The sequence below is a fragment of the Microtus pennsylvanicus genome, chromosome 13, assembly GCF_037038515.1.
Source record: "Microtus pennsylvanicus isolate mMicPen1 chromosome 13, mMicPen1.hap1, whole genome shotgun sequence".
In the NCBI taxonomy this organism is placed as follows: domain Eukaryota; kingdom Metazoa; phylum Chordata; class Mammalia; order Rodentia; family Cricetidae; genus Microtus; species Microtus pennsylvanicus.
Genome location: NC_134591.1, coordinates 14,435,970 through 14,456,487, shown reverse-complemented (window position 1 = coordinate 14,456,487; position 20,518 = coordinate 14,435,970). Strand labels below are relative to the sequence as shown.

Genomic DNA, 20,518 nt, shown 5'->3' with positions numbered 1-20,518 from the left:
TGAAGAAATGCTAAGAACACATCATCATGGAATATATTTACCTCAAGGATATACTCTAATAAGGAATTAAAATGTATTTTAAATGTTGCCTTTAGAATATACCTCTGTTTAAGCACAAATCATGAAAAGTTAATATTTGTCTTTTACCACAATCATCTCACCAATTAAGGAAGAGATACAAAGTTGGTATAAAAATCAGCATTGTGCTATGTGATGCACTATTGTACATGGTAGAAGATGAAACGAGAGGAAGTTCCTTCTGGAACTCTGTGCCTGAGTGTTCAAGAGAGGCTACAAGAAATGAGCCTCTTGGAGAAGTTGCCGATGAGTCTCACACATGCTCCTGTGAGGTTCTGGTGGCTTGGAATGTGGACTACTTCCGTTGTGCTCAAGGAAGAGCTGCCCTCTTAGGATTCATGAACCATTGATGAGAGACACATGGGAATGAGCGAAAGATGAAAGGTTCGAAATGTAGTTAACCTGTGTGGAGCTGTCAGAGGCACACAAGTCAGGGAAATGTTTGTAAAGAAGACAACCCAGGAAAACAGGGTTGAAACCAAAATACTATTTTAATGATCAATCTTGATTGTCAACTTGACTAGCTTGTGAGCATACCTCTGGTTATATCTATTAGGTCATTTCTGAAAGGGTGTAGATCAAATAGTGAGACACAGTCAAAAGGAGTGTTTGTAGATATAGGCAGATGACATTTAGAATTCATTTTTGTTTTTTTGCATTTGATATGATAGGAATTCTACCCTCTTAGTCAGTAGACTCATTACACAAAACTGTGATACAATTCTTCTTTAGTAAAAGTTTCATATTATATGTGAGGGGTGAGTCTTACTTTGGATAATTAAGAGATACCTTTCCTACCATCGAGCCCAGTATAATATCAGATGTTTCCCCATACTACCTCAACTCGTTCTTACAAGCCAAGAACGTGTCTCAAAGAAACCGACTAAGGCATAGCCACATACTAATAAGGGTTATTATGGAGGAGTGGCCTGTATCAAAATCAGTATGTTGTTGCCTAGGTCAAATTAAAGACAAACTTGAGTCTTAGCTCTACCACCTGCCATGAGCTCTGTGGCTTCAGGAAAGGACTCAAATGTTGCTAATTTAAAGGGAAGGAAACTAGCATCTATTATATGCAACTGAGACACCCAGACCTATGGTGGAAAGGCTGTTGGCTTACATTTCATTTGTCATGGTATATGTGAAAGCAGTAAGTTACTTGAACATGAGGTATTATTAGCTGGAAATACAGAGAGAATCTAGAAGAATCAGAGGAAGTAGATTAAAGGAAGGTTTTAAAGGCTAAATAAAAAATAATATAAGAAAGACTTTCACGATTTCCCGAGAATTTTGTTGTTCATGTCCTTGTTGTCTTTAGAGATAGAACTGAAAAATGTATTTATAAAAGAACTGTCTCTTTCTCTGTTTTCAGAAACCTTGGTAAGTTTAATTCAGCCTTAAGACTTACTGGATAATTAGGTTCATTAATTGGCTGGAGCTATTATCATCAGATACAATAAAACTGAAAATAAATAAAACCTGACATTCTCAGGGTCACATTAGGACCTGGAAAAGTACCTTATTTTTTTAGGCTTGCTTTAAGATGGGCATATATCTAATCCTTGAACCTGAAATGGACTACCCCAGAAAAATGAGAAGTTGTAAGTTCTAAAGAGGCCCATGCCTCTCTTTCCTTCACTATGATCAACAAGAATAACCAGTGAACAGTTTGCTGTGCTTTGAGTGAAAATATATATTATTCAAGTTAGAACCTGCCTTTTGTCCCTTCTCAAAATTTGTTATTTTAGTCTCAGGTACATACTGGATTTGTTTCCCTTTCTTTTTTTTTGGGGGGGGGTGCAATATTATTACAATGAAAAGCTTTGAACTCTTTAGAGCTGGAATTATTTCTCTCAGTCTCCAAAGACTGAGCACCTTTCTGCAGCACCTTTTTCTGTAACACTATAGAACACTGTGTCATCTAGACATTTAAACGGTGCCAGGTGAGGTTTTAAGAAACCCCTGCCATAGCTATAGTCAACTTGATATATAGTCTTGGATAGACTCATAGTGTATTTTGCATTAAGGAAGCTTCATATACCAGTATTCATTAGAAACTGTGCCAAATTAGAAGGAAAAAAAATATTACATTCTTCATTCCCCAAAGGCTTTTTGTAGGATCTAACAATGTCATATTAGTTTGTGAGCTTAAAGCTTAAGAGTCTTAGAATCTAGGGGCCTTTGGTATGGGACATAGAGCCATAAGCAATTTTAAATTAGTGATTATGTAAAATTTGTATAGTCTACAAATAATAGGCTTCTGTTTGGAAGGTAGATTAGATCTGCAGTGATTAGTAATTAAATCAAGTATTTTTTAATGCTGTTTTATTACCTTGCAGCCACATCGACACTAGAGAAACTGCCCGTTCATTTGAGACTAGCCCTGGTGTTTATTAAACTCGTCCGTTGTGCAGTTTTGGCAGATTACTTATATAGATCCTTTAGTCAGTATAGATCTATAAAAAATTTCACATGTATCTCCGAGTGGCAGCAGTATGATTGAAAAGTCATTTTTTCTCTTGTTGGTCCATCACTTCAATTTTTTATCTTTCAAATCCCATTTCTAATCCATACCAACAGTCCTTTATTTTGTTGTAACTCACTGCTATGCAAATCATTACATTCTCGGATTGGCTTCAGAATCTTTAATGATAAGAAGGAAGTTATTATATTGTCATATCCCCTACCTGACTTATCGAAATACCTCACTGTTAATTGACTAACGAGATATATTTGCAGTTGGACAGACAAGTAAATAAAAGCAAATATAGAGGTGACAGCAGACAGAGGCATGTCATAACTGAAGAAGACCATTTACTACTCTGGTTTGTCAGCTTATCACATGGTAGAAGAGGGGTCCTCAGTTGAAGTACTGTTTCTACCAGATAGCCTGTTGGCATATTTGCAGGGCATTTTTCTTGATCCTAATTGATGTAAAAGGGCCCAGTACACTTTGGGCAGTACTATCCCAAAGGCAGGTGGGCTTGAGCTGTATAAGAAAGCCTGGAGTCAGGCAAGTATGCAACATTCCTTCATCAGTTTTTGCTTTAAACCCTCACTTTGTGGTCCTGTCTTGGCTTCCCTCAATGATGGACTGTAAGCCACTAGTTAAAGTAAACCCTTCCTCCCAGGTTGACTTTGATCATAGTGTTTATTAGAGCAAGAGAAAACAAACTAGAACATATTCTACACTGGTAATATGTATCTCTGCCTACTGAATGTATATTTGCTGTGAGGCAAATATGTATAATCTAAAGGAGGAAGGCGTTTTCCAGTGATCCATTCTGAACACATAAATGTGCTCATCTTGAAGGATGAGATCAAAGGAAACACGAGGCTTACCTTGACACTGCAGGAACAAAGGTGTGCTATTTTCTTAGTATCCTTCTCCTTACTAGAGAATGCTCAGTGTTTTAAGCCCCTGCCTCTCTAAGCCAGTTCCTTAAATGAGCCTGCCTCCTTGGAGCAGCGGACCTTGCCAGCCCATTATGGATTGTCTCTTTCATGTCCTTTTCTTTTAGTCCAGCTGGAATGCTGATCTGTAAGTCCACACATAACGGGGTTTAAAAATTACCTTTACTCTCTTTGTATAACAAATTTGAGGCCTTTATTTTTCCATACTGAAGGCCTGAATTTCACTGAGAATCTTGAAGTACACTGAAAGAAAATAAAATAAGGAACACATACTCTCAATTGACTGTTATTTATTAAAAATTTCTCTTAATACTACCTTGCATTATTTTTACTGTGCAATATTTTCATATGTTAATTCAACATATCCCACTAGACTAGTTTTAAAACTTCCCTACAGAATTTTACAATAAGACATGCTTGAGTTATTTAGTAGACACATTGTTTTGTTTTTATTTTTCAATCAAAAATAGACTAAAATTTCTTTGTCTAAAAGCCTAATTAGATATTTTTGTTCTTGTTTTTGAAACAGGATTTTATTTATCTTTCAGGTTAGCCTCAAACTTACTAGACTAGACTCAAATCCTGATCTTCCTGCCTCCACCTCTCAAATTTTAGGGTTACAGACATAAGCTGTAACATGTGACTATCTATTTAGATACTGAACAACAATTTAAAAAATATTTTGAATCTAGACAGCATAATTAATGTTTTATCTTTGGGGGAGGTGCTTGGTCTTGCAGCAGCTTGATAGGCCATACTTTGTGAAATTACCTGGTGTGAGTGAGAAGGAAGCATGAAACACACAACAAACCAGCTTAGGAGCTTATTGGAGGAGATGTGTACAGGTCTGGGGAAGTCTGGTGCAGAAAGAGGGCTGAAGATGGTGCATCCAGCTTTTAAAGGCTGCCTATCGCGTGTACACAGGGTGATGATATAGCTACGTCATACACAGACGACAGAGCTCACACATGCGTACAAGGGTTTACGTAGCTGCGTCAGACATAGGTGATGTACCCATGCCGCATGTGGGTCACACAGGGCCTTTTAAGGTCCCTGGGGTGGCTAAGTATTTTTGCCTGAGGGATTGTTCGCACATGCGTGGCCCTAGAACCCGGAAGTGGCTGCGATGCTGGTTGGCTAAAACCATAACACTTTGCTGCCCATGGGAGGTCTGCCCCTTTCTGATTGAATACTGGGGAGCATGAATTTAAGAAGGGGGGGCTACGGTCAGAATGTATAATAAAAATTTGAAATAATGATAATACTTATGTTATGTGACATAACATTATATTGTTTGATATGGCTGTAACTATGGATTGAGGATTTCTATATTATGAAATGAAATGAGCCTTACTCATTATTTTGTATATGTATACATATATATGTGTATATGTATCAGTAATTGGTGCTTTAATATGTTTTACTCGAGAGTAGTTGAAAATCCATGTAATACCAATCTGAGTTGAATTTATAGGTTTGAAATTTGGTTAACAAAATGATATGACGTTTTTGTATGTTACCTTCTTGCTAAATTCATGTGGGCTTTCCCCCCTCTGTTTGTCTTATAGTGCGGGTGTTGGCCGGACTGGCTGTTTCATTGTAATAGATGCCATGTTAGAAAGAATAAAGCATGAAAAAACTGTAGATATTTATGGCCATGTAACTTTAATGAGAGCCCAGAGGAATTACATGGTGCAAACAGAGGACCAGTACATCTTTATCCATGATGCGCTGTTAGAAGCAGTGACATGTGGAAATACCGAAGTGCCAGCTAGAAACTTGTATGCCTACATTCAGAAGCTGACACAAATAGAAACAGGGGAGAATGTCACCGGAATGGAGCTCGAATTTAAGGTACGACATTGGCTGTGATGTGGTTACTCACTAGCACGTTATTTTTGTCTTTGAAATAGGCTTCACTTTCTTACCTTGCAAATTTTGAAATACAAGCTTCATTTTTCTTCTGCTTTGGTATCAGATTATAAAACACTTTCTTCTCTTTTTTTTCTCCTCAATTTTTTTGTTCCCTCAACTATCAGGGGCCCTTGGTGTCCTAATATAAATTCAGAAATCATGTTCTCAAAATGCAATGTTTACAATATTCAGTAGGTTATGTGGAATAATTAGCTAAATGGAAGTACCCTATGAATATTTACTATCAAGTAAAGAGAAGATTGATATCTAAAAAGGTCATATTAGGTTCATTGCATTCAAACCATTGGGTAATATTATCTTTGTGCTTTTTTTCTTTTTGAATTCAACAGCGTCTAGCCAGCTCAAAAGCTCACACCTCAAGATTCATCAGTGCCAATCTTCCATGTAATAAATTCAAAAACCGCCTTGTTAATATTATGCCATACGAATCCACAAGGGTGTGCCTGCAGCCTATCCGAGGAGTAGAAGGCTCTGATTACATCAATGCCAGTTTTCTTGATGGATACAGGTGTCTACCCTTGCTCCCCTGACAATCCAAAGCCTTGGTATTTGCATGTGCCCTAGATTTATAACCACAAAGATTTTCATCTCAATTCAAAGCAATTTTCTTTCTGAATAGATCATCATTCAATTCTTGGGGTGGCTTATTTTTCTTTAATTTTAGTTAGAATTAAGCAATACTAACCACGTTTCTATTGCATGTAAGGATGGGGAGGTGTGCTTGTGTGACATGCTTATATGGCTGTGTACATGTGGGTGGGCGTGGCATATGTGCATGTTTATACCAGTGTGAGTGTGTTGGGGGGTTGTGTGCCTTTGGATAGCAAAGATCAGCATTGCATGTCTTCCTCAGCTGTGTTCCAGGTTATGTTTTGATAAAGGGTCTCTCATTGAAACGAGAGCTCATCCCTTCAGCTTAACTGGCTGGCTAATGAGATCTAATGATCCATCTGTAACCTACACACACACACACAAAACACCCAACACTTTATATGAGTGCTGAGGATCCGAATGGCAGATACTTTAGTGCCTGAATCATCTCCTCAGCCTCTCGTTGTTGCTTCTTTGAATCTGACCTTCGAACCTAGTCTTTCAGAAACCATTTAGATCTGGAAGTTGATAAAGCAGCTATTTTAGACCATTTTTTATAAATTTAATAGATTAAATGAGCTTTGTTTCTTGAAAATGAAGTCATACAATTCATCATTGAAGTGATTTGGATAACACATGAAATTAACCTATTAGCATGGCACTAAAATTTAATAACAGCGATAAAGACATACATAATAATATTAACAACACAATTGATTTTGCAAAGTCCCCACCATGTACTAAATGATCTTATTGATTATGTATCCTAATGGGGACCCCTGCAATTGAATTAATAATATATATAGGACTGGTGTTAACAATTTACAAATCAATTTGTGCATGTCCTCAAAGTATTTTAATGTTTTCTTTTAATTCTCTCTATTTAGACAACAGAAAGCCTACATTGCTACCCAGGGGCCCTTAGCAGAGACCACTGAAGACTTTTGGCGCATGCTTTGGGAACACAACTCCACCATTGTTGTGATGCTCACCAAGCTGAGAGAAATGGGCAGAGTAAGTATGTTGCCCTATGTGGAAAATGACATCAAGCTCATTCATTTACGTGCTTTGGAAATACTCAGTACTCTAGTACAGTGGCATGCAATGGAAGAGGCTAATAAGTCACTCAGTGCCGCTGACTTATGTTGGGCCCTCAGCAAATGCTTATTACCTTTTGCCTGAATAGGTTAGGATTTTATGGCAAAATGGGCCATTACTTTCCCATATAAAAAAATTTAAATTCATGACTTTCATTTCTTGGTCAACCATTGAGCATGGTGCTAGAAAGCTACATGATATATCAAGAGTTATAATAGCAAATCTATTTTTTAAGAATAACTATTCTGAAGTACAAATAAAGTAACATCAAAGAAATTTGAAAGCCTGCCACCTGGTACAACATTTGAAAGCTGTTTGAGATAGTCTCATCCTTTCTCTTCTTTTTGTAAATTACACAATAGACTTATGGCTAAAACCAGCTTTTAGAGCTCATTTAGAAAACAAAAATATATAAGGCCAAGAAGTTATCTGACTTGTCTTAATTTGACTGCTGAATATGCAAAGCTAACAACACAAGTCACCCGAACTCCCGGGACCCCAAGCTCCTCGGGTGTCAACTAAGAATGAACTGGATCAGTGCAGAAGTTTCTTTCTGCTTCATCCTTGGTGACTTCCTAATTACAAAACACAGTGGTATAAAACGAATGTGCTGATGTAATACAGGACCAAAATGGATAGCATTGCCGAAGGACTTATGTAATCATTTACATAATCCATAGACATGAGATAACCACCCAATTGAAACACGCAGTTCAGCTGGTGTTTAATACGTAGCTATGATTTGCCAGACTCTGTACTGGGCTTTTTTGGGGGGAAAAATTATACCAGATAGAGGTACAAAAAAATAGGTATGTGTAATTGAAACTGCCCTGATTTTAGAACTTCATTAACAAGAGAACAAATATAGATAGACAGATCTTTGTTTGTACCTTATGGAGTTAAATATTAATCTTTCCTTTTAGGAGAAATGTCACCAGTACTGGCCAGCAGAACGATCTGCGAGGTACCAATATTTTGTTGTAGATCCAATGGCTGAGTACAACATGCCTCAGTATATCCTAAGGGAATTCAAGGTCACAGATGCCAGGGTAAGTTCAGCTCCTCCATTTGCTAGAAATGAGGGTTACGTGTACCTTCTCTGAGAGAAACGTTTGCCAAATAACCATTCTCCAAAGGAAAAGAAATCAGCCATTATGGATGACTTTAAAGGAAAAGAATTTCTAACTTTGCCTCTGTCTGGTAAGTGTTCTCATAAACCCAGGGTTGGCTTCCCTTCAAATGTCACACCTGGACGCCCAGCTGTGGGGACTGGCTCAGAGCGCTGGTGTTGGGCAGCATTTACGGATTGGCTGGCTGCACTTAAGCTCACCTTCTCAGCACATTCTCATTGGAGAGTTTTGATTTCTTCATTACTCCGGGCTGTAAATACGTTGTTGTTTGTGCAGCCCTTGAGGTCATACAGGCTTGGAGGTTAATTTGGTCTGACTTTCAAACTGTGGAGCAAATGGCATTCCTTCGAAGGCTCTGACAGGCTTTGCACATTCTAATTTGCTTGCTGGCATGGTTTATTCCTCCATGTGCTAATGTGTCTGTCCATGAGAACTGTGAACTGACAACCCTTGTTGGCTAATTTTCATTCTGCATTTTCTACAACGATTGCTGAGGCCAAGGTTCAGCCCTGATGTAAGTGACTTTAGGCATATACTTTAATATATTTGCTGTAAGAATTTCACAGACCCTGATTACAAACACATCTTAGGGGAGACCAGGTCAGCGTAAAGCCCTGTTTTATTTTTGGAACTGTCATCATGGGTGGGTTAACTAAAACACGAGGGGACAGTGTATACTTGATCCATTGTTTTTGTTTTGGGGAAAAGCAGCTTTCTCTCAGCTCATGTTTGCCTGCTAATCCCTGAAACCTAGCCCTGGCTGTTACAGGGAGAGAGAGAGAAACAGAGATAGAGAGAACATGATTCACAGAAGGTTTGGCTCAGGTAATAGTCTCGATAATCCCAGGAAGTATAATGTATTAATTACTCTGAATGTGGCCACATCAAGGAAGCTATTATGTTCTAATATCTCATTTTTTTAACTTGTCCTTGTAAGCAGGCCCTGATGCTTTCCCCTATTTTTTATGTATGAGCCAAACTCATAAGTTCCTTGAACATAAACTTCTTAGCTATTTCTGATAATAAAAAGGAAAACGTGGCTTTAACCTATAGGGAACACATTTACCTAGCTCCAAGTTAAACCTAATCACACTGAGCAAGAAAGAGTTAAGTGAAACTTGCTCATATAGTTTAAAGTCTCTCTGTGGTTAACTGCCAGACTTTTGTTGTATATGCTCCCCGTATGTTTCTCATCTCAGGCTCTGAGATCACAGTTGGCATGTGAGAATATAGCATTGTTAACCATCTAAACTTTAAAAGGCAGGTGGATTCTTCTTCAAATAGAAAGTGTCCGCACAAGACCTGTTCTTGACATTATGGTCAAAAGTGACTATGGTCAAAAATGAAATCTCCAGAACACTCAGAAGACAATTCGGCATTGCCCAGTTCTCTGACTTTCTTCCCAATACCCTCCGAAACTTTCCCAGAAAAAGCAGGGGAACAAATCAAGCTTCCATAGTAAACATCTAGGAGTTGGCAATAGCCCCAGAAACTATACACATTCCTCTGTATTCTCGTGAATTGGTGTGATCCTCTTCCATTCTCAAGCATCTGCGCTGCTCCACTAGTGTACGTGAGGTGTGGCCGTCCTGAGTTGGACACCTCTCTTCAATATGCCTGGGATTTTATCTCCACAAATCTTAGAAATGGGCACGTCTGGGCCCAAAAGAATATTAGAAGGATGAATTAGCTCCCAAGAATAGGACGCAGAAAGCCACTGGGAGCATCTCTTCAAGTGAGATCAGTCCAGTGAGCGTGAGTTCAGTGGTGCTTCCCCATGTGAGTCAGAGCAGGAATTCCTGTATCTATGAGCAAAGGGTCCCTCCTGCTCTTGTACTTCAAACAACCCCACAAAGAATCTGAAGTACTTCATGCCCTTATCTTCTTAACATGGTTCTTCTTGAGCTCAGAGAAGTCCTACATTCCCTTCAGAAAAGAAGTTCATGGAAATGCAAACTAAGTGCCTCAGACATCTACCATTAATTTAGTGCTTGTGGGAGTCACTGTGTAAACATGATAGTAAAAATAGTCACCTATTTTTTAATTATGCTGCTTTAGATATGACTTATTTTCATCCACTTTTAGGGTTGTCTGTGTAAACTAATTCCTGAAGACAGTCAGGAAGGTACCTCTGACAAAATAAAGGGGGGAGGGGAGATGTTTGTAAATCATCCCCTTCGATTCTTTCTATATTAGTTTCCTTTTCTTTTCCTGTGGTAAAACACTGACCAAAAGCAACTTGGAAGCAGGATTTATTTGATATAAAGGTTCATCATAAAGGGAAAACCAGGGCAAGAGCTTAAAGCAGGAACGTTGAAGCAGGAACTGAAGCAGAGATCATGTAGGAACACCCGCTTACAGGGTTGCTCTCCATGGCTCACTCTGCTTGATTTCTTCCACCACTCAGGAGCCTCTGTCTAGGGGATGCACTGCCGCTGTTGGCTGCACCCTCCTTTATCAATCCTTAACCAAGAAAATGCCCACATACCTGCATAAGATAATCTGATGGAAACTACTCTCTAATCAAGGTTTCCTTCTCCCAGAGAATCTGGTCTGTGCCGAGTTGACGAAAACAATCTGGCACAGTGTCCTTAATGTGAAATGTGAGCATCATCACATGGTTCATGCTGTGCCTCATACATGGCTCAAGTGTGTATCACAGAGACATGTTAGGCAGCCAGGACAACCACAGCTACCTAGTTTATATTAGATTCCTTAAATGTTGCCATTTGCCATTTATAATGCTAGAAAAGGCATGCATGGCAAATGGGAAATCACTGTGACAACAGCAAGCCTCTGGTGTAGGCACCATGCCTATATACTCCTTTCAATGTGAAAAAGTTATTAGATTGAAGTAGAGCGTATAAGATTTTGGTGGGATACATATAAATATTTATATGCATATATATACACATACATAAATACAAATATGTATGTATGTATTTGTTGATTTCCGATTTAAACATTGAAGCTCAGAAGTGCATCTGAAGAGGATAACTCAAATATTTGTAATTTAAATTACAAATTTAAAGTTATGGCAGCACACAGAACTTAGTTTCTCTGGACATGTTCCTAATAATTTTCTTGTCTTTTTATTTTTTGGGGAAAAATCATGAATGCTTTTGTGGTTTCTGTACTTGCTGAACTCTCCTGGCATGCTGCATTGTGGCTGGTTATGTGGCGTCCCCTCTAAAGGACGGCCAGTCCCGAACAGTGCGGCAGTTCCAGTTCACTGACTGGCCAGAACAAGGAGTGCCAAAGTCTGGAGAAGGATTTATTGACTTCATCGGCCAAGTCCATAAAACAAAGGAGCAGTTTGGCCAAGATGGGCCCATTTCGGTGCATTGCAGGTGAGCAGGGAGTCACTAATGCTAACTGGACATTTATGATAGATGCCTGGCTGCTTTGAAAATGGCTGTCCTTTATTCACTTTGTATACAAGCTTGTTATAATAAGTCTGTGTAATTGAAATTTATTTGCAGATTGTTTCTATGAGACATAAAGATTTGTTTCTTTTTCTTTACATAAAATGAAAAGAATTAGAGGAATGTTTTTATCCCCCGCATTGATCCCCTATTTGAAAAAAATAAAAAACCTACAAGAAACCAGTTTTGTGTTGCCAGCAATTGTCAGTGTGTCCCCTAACAATAAGTGTAGTGCTAATCCCTGCCAGTGTTTGCTGTCTTTTTGTGTAGCTGCACTTACAACTGCCTTTCTCTATCTTTCCCCTTTATCTCTTGAAAGAGAAGTGAATAGCTGCCAAGACTTAATAGCAATACTAATTCCTGCAAGTCAATAAGTGATTAGTATGGTACCTCAGTTCAAAATGCAATTTGCTTGGAAATTGTTGCTATATCAGAAAATGAAGCACCTTCAATTTAATTATTTTCAACAGTTTCCAGAGCATTTTGTAATTTAAGTCACTGAAGTTAATAGAAATACTAAGTGAACGCCTTAGACATCCACCATAAATTTAGTGCATGTGGAAGTTGCTGCATGTGCAGAACACAGTAAAAGGAATTCTCCTCGTTTTTTTTTTTTTAACTGCTGTATTTCAGGATTGTAAAAGCTTGAAGCTTCAGTTTTTATAATGTTTAGAGTCAGTCTTGAAAGCATTTATGTTTAAAAAGTCTGGTACTTTAAAAACTATTGTTTTTAATACCACAGGAAGCAAGATCTCAAAATAGAAAAACTAGACAGAGGCATGAGCATACACGCTCTTGTCCTGGATTTATACTTGCACGAAGACATATAACAGTGTAAAGCAGTGAGCTTTGGGTTTCTCTTCAGGTCTGGGATCATTTCTAACAATGCTTATTTCTCAGAGTTGGAAATATTTGTTTTACGCTGTCAAAATCGCTTGCCATGTGCAACAAAAGAGCAGATAAGATGTGATGTATGGTCTCCAATGGTTAAAGTTGTTGTTATAAACTAGAGTTGAAACATCGAGGTTTTTTTTTAAATCTAGCACTTAATATTTCCACTTAATTTAGATTTTCTCTGTGTGACCTCTATAGAAAAGAATACGTCTGATATTCATAATTTAAGCGTGAGCCCCCTGATACTGCTCTTTGGGGTTGTTTTCAGACAATGACGGAGAAACCCCTTAAGTACAAAGATTCACATGTTGTATATCTGTAAACTCACATATCTCTTTACCTCCCAAAGTCTCCTAGATACATATCTTTTCTTGTTTTTGGAGGCCCTGAAATAACACTTATTTTTAGCCTATTAACCGAATATACTGAGATTCATTAAATTTAGAAATTAATGAGGCAAATGCCTGTTCTTTTCTTGAAAATTCTTAATAAGAATCCAGAAACGTTATATTTTTGGTTGCATTTGATTAACCAAGTCAAAGTAAGATATGCTCTGACATACCTACATGGACGCGGCAAAACTGTCATAAGTCAAAGTGCCTCATGAATGTGAGACTTTCAGGGCTCAAAGAATCTGCCAGATCCCTTTGCTGTTTGTGGGACGAATAACTTCAGCTCCTCTTTAACAACTGCCCATTGATTTAAAACCCCACTTAGCATTTTTCCTTAGATTCATGAGAAATTGCAGTTTGTAAAAGCACACACTATTTATATGCCTGTCAGCTCCATCCCAGAGTAAATGAATTCATCTATTTTCTACAGTCTGTGCCCAAGCACTACACACACCATTTAATTAAGATCCAAAAATGTAGGGTTTTTTTTTATTTCAGATTATTCAGTGTTCTCATTACCTAAAACCCCCAGATGTCACTTTTTAAGAGTACAAGGGCTATCAATTAGTTTTCTTCCTTGTTGCTATGAAAATTCTGTAATTATCTTCAAATACCAAAGGAAATAGAAAGAAACTCAAAACCTTGCTGAAATGGCAGAAAGGAACTTGGGGTATTTTAGCGGCTTATCACCTGAAAACAAGTAGTTCAGAGTGGTGGTTAACTATACTGTCAAAGGCCCTGTTGAGAATCTAATAATTATAGATTTTCTAAAATTGACATATGATGTGATATTTTTATAATCAGAGCACATAGAGTATTCACAGCTTCCCAAAGACTAAGAGAAAACCATCCCATAACAAAAAGTCTATTATAGAATCAGTTTTTTCATATCTAACTCAATGTTGATACTGTAGTTTGTAAGCCTGTTACACATTTGTTACCTGTTTAGGATGACATATCCTTCACAGATTATGTTACTAAAGAATAGGAAAGGGAGAATCTACATGACGTGTTCCACATTTTTCTAATTTATCTCATACTTCACATAATGGCAAAATCTTGTTTCAGGATCTACTTGAAGAATGCAAGCCAGTGTTTGATCTGTTCATACTTTTCTCTATTGGTTTTATGTTATTTTTTGACCTTTTCAACTGGAGTTACATGGTGTTATAGAAATGCATTCTATTTTGTAAGACCCAATCCTAATTACTTATTTTTTTACGTTACCACAGCATGCTACCTGGTAGTCATGTAGTGAAAGCATTCTCACTTTATCTTGAACATGCTTGTGGAGAAACTGGGAATATGGAAACTCTAGAAGAATGAATGACTGCTTCCAAAGCAAATGAGGCCAAGACTATGAGCATGTTACTCACACTGCCTTTCTTCTCATGACAGTGCTGGCGTGGGAAGAACTGGAGTCTTCATAACACTGAGTATTGTGTTGGAAAGAATGAGATATGAAGGGGTTGTAGATATCTTCCAGACAGTCAAAATGTTAAGAACACAGCGACCAGCCATGGTACAAACAGAGGTGAGAAAACATTTGGGGTCACCTTCTAAAAAGCTAAACCCTCTGTGGATTCAACATACAGTTGCAAGATACAGAAGATCACCATGGGGAAGGCAACCAATTGTTTACTTAATATTTTAAAACCATTCTTGAAATATTAAACATTTGGAACCTGAAAATGCCCTGTTTCCTATTCATTAATTAATATGTACATTTCTCAGGATATATATACGATTTAGAGAATCAGAGTGATAGTGTTTATATTCCACAAATATCTACCAAATTATACAATTTATATGCTTTCTTCAATTTACAATATTGTTCAGACTTTGATTTCAAAATAGTGCAAGCATTTGGCTTGCAATACTTAAAACATTATGTCAGCCTGACAAACATAATGGGTGTTGGGGTGACAGAGGGAAATTGGACATTTAAAAAGCCTTAACATTTAGCCAAGCAACTTACTGTGACAAGACAGAAAAGCAAACTCCATTTATTTTGCATTACCATTTTTATTGTAGAAAAATGCACATTTAAGCAAAATAGAAGCTATCTGCTTTCAGCCCCATTGGCTACTGAAAATAAGTTTCTTTTATGGGGAAAATCCTACTTTTTCTCATGCCTGTGGTTATCTGTAAATTATAATTTTTCCATCTCCCCAACAATGCTCCAATTTATTTCAATATGACAGGGTCCTTCCTTGTATGAGAAAAGGCATGTTTCTTACCATTCTATTTTGGTGTGAGTCTTCCAGAATAGACAACTTACAATCGCACTGAATTTTAGGATAAATGGTGCATGTATTTTGGATGTGGGCAGCCATTCTCAGGGGTGGCAAGCCAGAAAGCCCAAGGCTCCATAAGCCTTATGCTCTTACACAGCTACCGTTTTCTTCTGTCTTAGGGTCTCTATTGCTGCCCTGAAACACCCTGCAAAAGCAAGTTAGAGAGAAAGGGGTTTGTTTTGTTTTGTTTTTTTCCTTACACTTCCAGTGCACTGCTCATCACTGAAGGAAGTCAGGACAGGAACTTAAACAAGGCAAGAACCTGAAGCTGATGCAGAGACCATGAAGAGGTGCTACTTAGTGGCTTGCTTCCCATGGCTTGCTCATCATGCTTTCTTATAGAACCCAGGACCTCCAGCCTAAGGATGACCACACCCACAGTGGGCTGGAGGCTTTTCTACAGCTCAGTCTTCTGGGAGAGTTTTCTTGAGCTTTCCCATTCTCAGAGGACTGTATTTTGTGTCAAGTTCACATAAAACTATCTGGCACAACTTTCTTTCTTGTAGACACATAGATCTTCTATGCCTGTCACTTACCCGAGGCTATCTGATAAAATGGTAATTCTGATTGAGTTTGATGTCTGATCTGTTGCCTTTACATTCTTTTTTATTTGTGTGGAGACAGAGTGCACAGGCCACAGACCACATGTGTGCAGGTCAGGGGACAACTTGTGAAAGTAATTTCTCTCATTCTGTCATGTGAAGCCCAGGAATCAAGTTCAGGTCATGAGACCTGAAGAGCCTTTAGCCACTGAGCCATCTTGTTGACTCCCCCCTACACACACACTTTTTTTTTTCTTATGAACTCAAATTTGGTGGAAAGCAACACAAAGAGTAGAAATCTAGATTGCCTTTAGGAAAGTTTACATTTTTTTCAACTGAAAATTATCAAAAATACTTAGGTCGTTCTCAAAGATGGTTGTAGCATATAAGATGGAAGATAATATTTACTGACGTTATTATGACTTGGAGTCAGTGAGTATTGTGTTGGAAAGAATAAGATATGAAGGGGTTGTAGATATCTTCCAGACAGTATCAGTGAGGTTGAGGTTGATGGTGAATTTAATACAATTCTCACATGGCTAATTGCTCTTTGCTCACTGTCATTTGGTCATCAGACTAAATTAAAGTGGTAGTGTTGCTCCTTGTAGATATATTTTTTCTTTACATTGCTGGGTTTATTTTGCAATTAAAATACCAATTTTCTTTCTCTCTTCTCTTACACCCTGTGTCCTATAGGATCAATACCAGTTCTGCTACCGAGCCGCACTAGAATACCTGGGCAGCTTTGATCACTATGCAACGTAGAAACCCCTGATCCCTTCTGGATTTTTACTACAGGCCCTTCGCTATCCATGGAGTCTCTTCTGAGCCATACAGGGCACTTGAGAAGTCCTTCTTAACTTCTAGCTAACAACCACTTAGTGGGACTATTACAGAACAAAAAACAAACTCTTCCAAGTGGACCAAGAATTCACAGTTTAATCATCTAACCTGAAAAAATAATATCAAGAACCCTGACTTAGGAGGCATCTGAAGGATTTTATTTGCAGATACCTCAAGGATTCCAAATAAAGGGGAGAAGAAATGACAGCAAAGAACTACCATCTTGTTCAGGATTGCTTGGTAGGGGCAGAGAGAGCTTGCCTGTGGGCCTCGAGTCAGCGCAGGACGTTTGCTGGTGTGGCGTCTCACAAGAAGGTGGATTGTGCTTCAACATTGCCCCTTTCCCCATGCCACTCATACGTACATTTTAGGGGTGAGGGTGGGGATGTTTAAAAGAGAAAGTCCTTGATTTCATTTTAGTATTGTAAAGGATTCTGCTGACCTGTGCTTCATTTCTAACTGTGTAGACTTTTTTCTTTTCTAAAAAATGTATCATTCGATAAAGTAAATTTAAAATGTTATGTAATTCTTCATTTTTTTTATTTCTGAACCGTAGGTTTTTGTAAGCTGTAGAATGGTTATCTGTAATATCTTACTGTAGAAATATCAAATACTTTGAAACTTTGCACATTTTTGTGCAACACTCAATCTACAGTGTCTGTCTCAACAGATATTACTTACGCAATTGTTTGGTATAACTGGTGAGAAAGTGCCCATTCTCTGCAAACTTCAAGGGAATTTTGTTTTGCTTTGTTTTGCTTTTGGAATCAACAGGGAGGCGCAAAGTATAAAGTTGCTGCTAACATATATATAAATATATAGATAGATATCTGTATTTTAAGGGTATCTATGTATATATAGACAGTATGTCCACACAAAGTTGTTACTGCCATTCAGTTCTTCCATGGTTTAGTTTTTTAAGGATAAAAGAAAAACTATTAGAACCATCATTTCCAAGTTATTTTTAATATTTTAAAACTTTAATTTGTAAAGGGAATTGAGGAGTGCACATCACTGATTACTGAACCTCGCCCCTGACTTTCCTGCCCTGCCTTCCCCCACCTACTCAACCATATTCACAAGTACGGTTTCGTTAGCCAGGCTTCCAACAAAATTCAATATTCCTAACACTCTAGTGCAATAACAATTGTTAAATATCTAAGAGGTGTGCATGTGGGAAAGGTCAGTGCATAACCCTTTAGGAGGGAAGAATGTTGTAATATATCAGCTATCAAGTTGTTTTTTTTAAAAAAAAGTATATTCAATCATATATTGTCTATAGTATGTGTATGAAATTTGCATTTACGATACGTAACAGGGGCAAAGCCAAACTCATGTTACTCTTTTCAGTCAGAAATACTTTGTGGCCGCAGCGTCTCTGGGAGATGCTGCGCTGTTTCTTCTGGCTGTGGCGTTCCTGGGAGGCGCTGTGCTGTTTGATTTGGTTTTAGTTCTGCATTTAGAGTGCCTTATAATTGATGCCTATTTTATCAGCATTTCTTTTTATCTTTTGGTTGATTTCCATTAGTTGTTCACATCTGTTACTGTTTCAATTAAAGCATTATCTGTTTACCACACGTACAGAAACTCTTTGAATAGTATGCATTCCTAGTTTTCACCCAAGTGGGGGATGTTAGTTATTGTACCAGCCCAAAGCACTTGGATAATCAGGGCCTCTTCGTTCCTCATCGTCACATCAGGAAGAGCAACTTGTTTCACTTCTAACCCCTTCCAAATCTGCTCTGGAGCATGCAGTAACCACCAGTCTTACAGAAAAAATTTCGGGATATATTTGATATTCTATTAGGAGTATTCTGCAAGGGGCAATAAATTATATATATATGTATATATACATATATATGTATGTATGTATATATGTACATATATATCTCCCCAAACCTTTCTACAGCATTTCCATAGGAAGCCATGGATGGTGGTATGAGTTTGCCACATGCTATATGTTTTTAAATTACCCTCCCCAAATCCTAGGAACTCTGAAAGAGTTTTGATACAGGTATAATATTTTGGTTTAATTTTAGCTTCATGATGCTCTGCATGGAAGGATATTTGTTTTCCCATTTTCCCATTATTAGCAGAATAAAATCCTAGAGACCAAACACTCACAAATATCGTATTTGATCATTTTTGTAAAAAAAAGAAAAAAGAAAAATGAACAAACAAAAAAAGAAAAAAATAGAAATACATATAACACTAAAAAAAAAAGAATCTAGAAGGCTACCTCAGAATGAGACTCTCTAACCTACATCAGAAGCAGAGAAGAATGTGCACTCTGTGGTCTGTCATTTTCTTTTCACTTGTATTGTTGAAGATTTATCCAAGTGCCGGGGTTCTCAGTGCTGCAATTTTGTTTAAGTGAAATGAAGGGAGTCAGACAGGTATCGCATCATCTAGACATGCCATTTTGGACATGTGGGATCTAATGGAATATCACATACCAGAATGACTGGCCAGTGAGCAGTTCGTCTCTCTGCAACAAAAGCTGCCCATATGGCAGAGGGATGAATTCAGAAAGAGAATGAACCAACGGGATGCTTACCAGAGGAGGATGAGGCGGGCACCACTCCAGAGTCAGGAGCTCTTCTTAGGACTAACTCCCCACTGTCACTGATGTGCATTCCACTCTCTTCTTATCTCTATGACCATTCAAGATTAATTTCCCAGGCAAGCATCACTATCTGCCATTATCATAAACATCCACGTTTCTAGTTCTTTTTATCATCATAACCAGTACGGTGCTATTATTTACCTATGTATGTGTAGTTATGTATAATTTTGTAATTAGTTACAATGGTAAAATATCAAATATATAAAAGTGATTTGTACAGAACTTTATTTTAGCTCTTTTTTAAAAATGGTTTGCATGGTTAGACAAGGCAAGGACAGCCAGGGGAGGGAAGGGCCTCTAGGGAACTTTGCACTTTCTATACCTTTGTACTATGCACTGCCCTATTGATTCTACACCCAATAATGTTATTACTTGAACCCATCTGTAAGAAACTGCTTCAGAAATTCATTTTTGTGTCTGTGGATAACACATCACAACAGGAAAGGAAAAATGCATAGTAGCACACACGGTTTTTTTTCTTTCCTGCTGATTTTTGATTTAGCTTTGTTTCAGTCTTTCTTGTCATTTTAAAACCCCCTTCCCATTTTTTTTTTCTTTTTGGGTTTTGGTTTCCATTGGTATATGGCTGCCCTGATACTCCAGCAGAGATCAGAAGGCTACAGATCCATCCTCTCCATCCGTTACATGGCTTTGCCATCCAAGCTTGGAGTGTCTTTACAAAGATAACAGTTGTGTTCTTTGCTCTCATTTTGGATGCATAGACTGAAAACTCAAAAAAAAAAATAACTTGTAAAATGGCTTGTTAAAAAATACAATTACCTCTAATTAGTAGTACGCGTAAGTGTTTTACAGAATGAAAGGCGTGCTTTTTATTTTCTTACTTCGTTACATTGGTGGCGAAAGAAGTCTGTATGAAAATCAGTTCTTTGCTGACACAGGTTCCATTTGTTACAAATGAATTCTAATAAAAATGTCAGTGTTATGCAGCCCTGGCCTTTGTTTTTGTCCATTCCAAGCATGCTGCTTCCAAACTAACCAGTTAATCCCTCTATTTTTTATTTATTATTATTTTTTGGCTATCTGCTTAGGTCCTGTGCACTCATAGGAATATATTTATATTTCTAATAAGAACCTACTGCTCACAAGTGTCTACCCTTGAGGGTAAGCACTTTCTACTTCTCAGTAGACAAATTCAGAGAAACAATTCCATATATTCACATACTCAAGAAAGAGGCATTGTTTTCATTCGTGGTAGAGAACATAGACAATGGCAGATCCTCTGAAAGGTCTGT

General features: G+C 37.8%; 1 protein-coding gene across 33 annotated transcripts in view; it reads left to right on the top strand.

Moving 5' to 3' along the window:
- Positions 1 to 20,212, top strand: part of Ptprd (protein tyrosine phosphatase receptor type D) — a 2,195,185-nt gene extending 2,174,973 nt beyond the window's left edge. For all 33 annotated transcript variants that reach the window (XM_075945536.1, XM_075945538.1, XM_075945537.1 and 30 more), the window contains 7 exons: positions 5,061 to 5,346; positions 5,757 to 5,935; positions 6,906 to 7,032; positions 8,040 to 8,165; positions 11,442 to 11,596; positions 14,356 to 14,491; positions 16,493 to 20,212. In XM_075945536.1, coding sequence (XP_075801651.1) covers positions 5,061 to 5,346; positions 5,757 to 5,935; positions 6,906 to 7,032; positions 8,040 to 8,165; positions 11,442 to 11,596; positions 14,356 to 14,491; positions 16,493 to 16,561 — 1,078 coding nt within the window. In that variant the 3' untranslated portion in view covers positions 16,562 to 20,212. The remainder of the gene's footprint in view (positions 1 to 5,060; positions 5,347 to 5,756; positions 5,936 to 6,905; positions 7,033 to 8,039; positions 8,166 to 11,441; positions 11,597 to 14,355; positions 14,492 to 16,492) is intronic.
- The last annotated feature ends 306 nt before the right edge of the window (positions 20,213 to 20,518 follow it).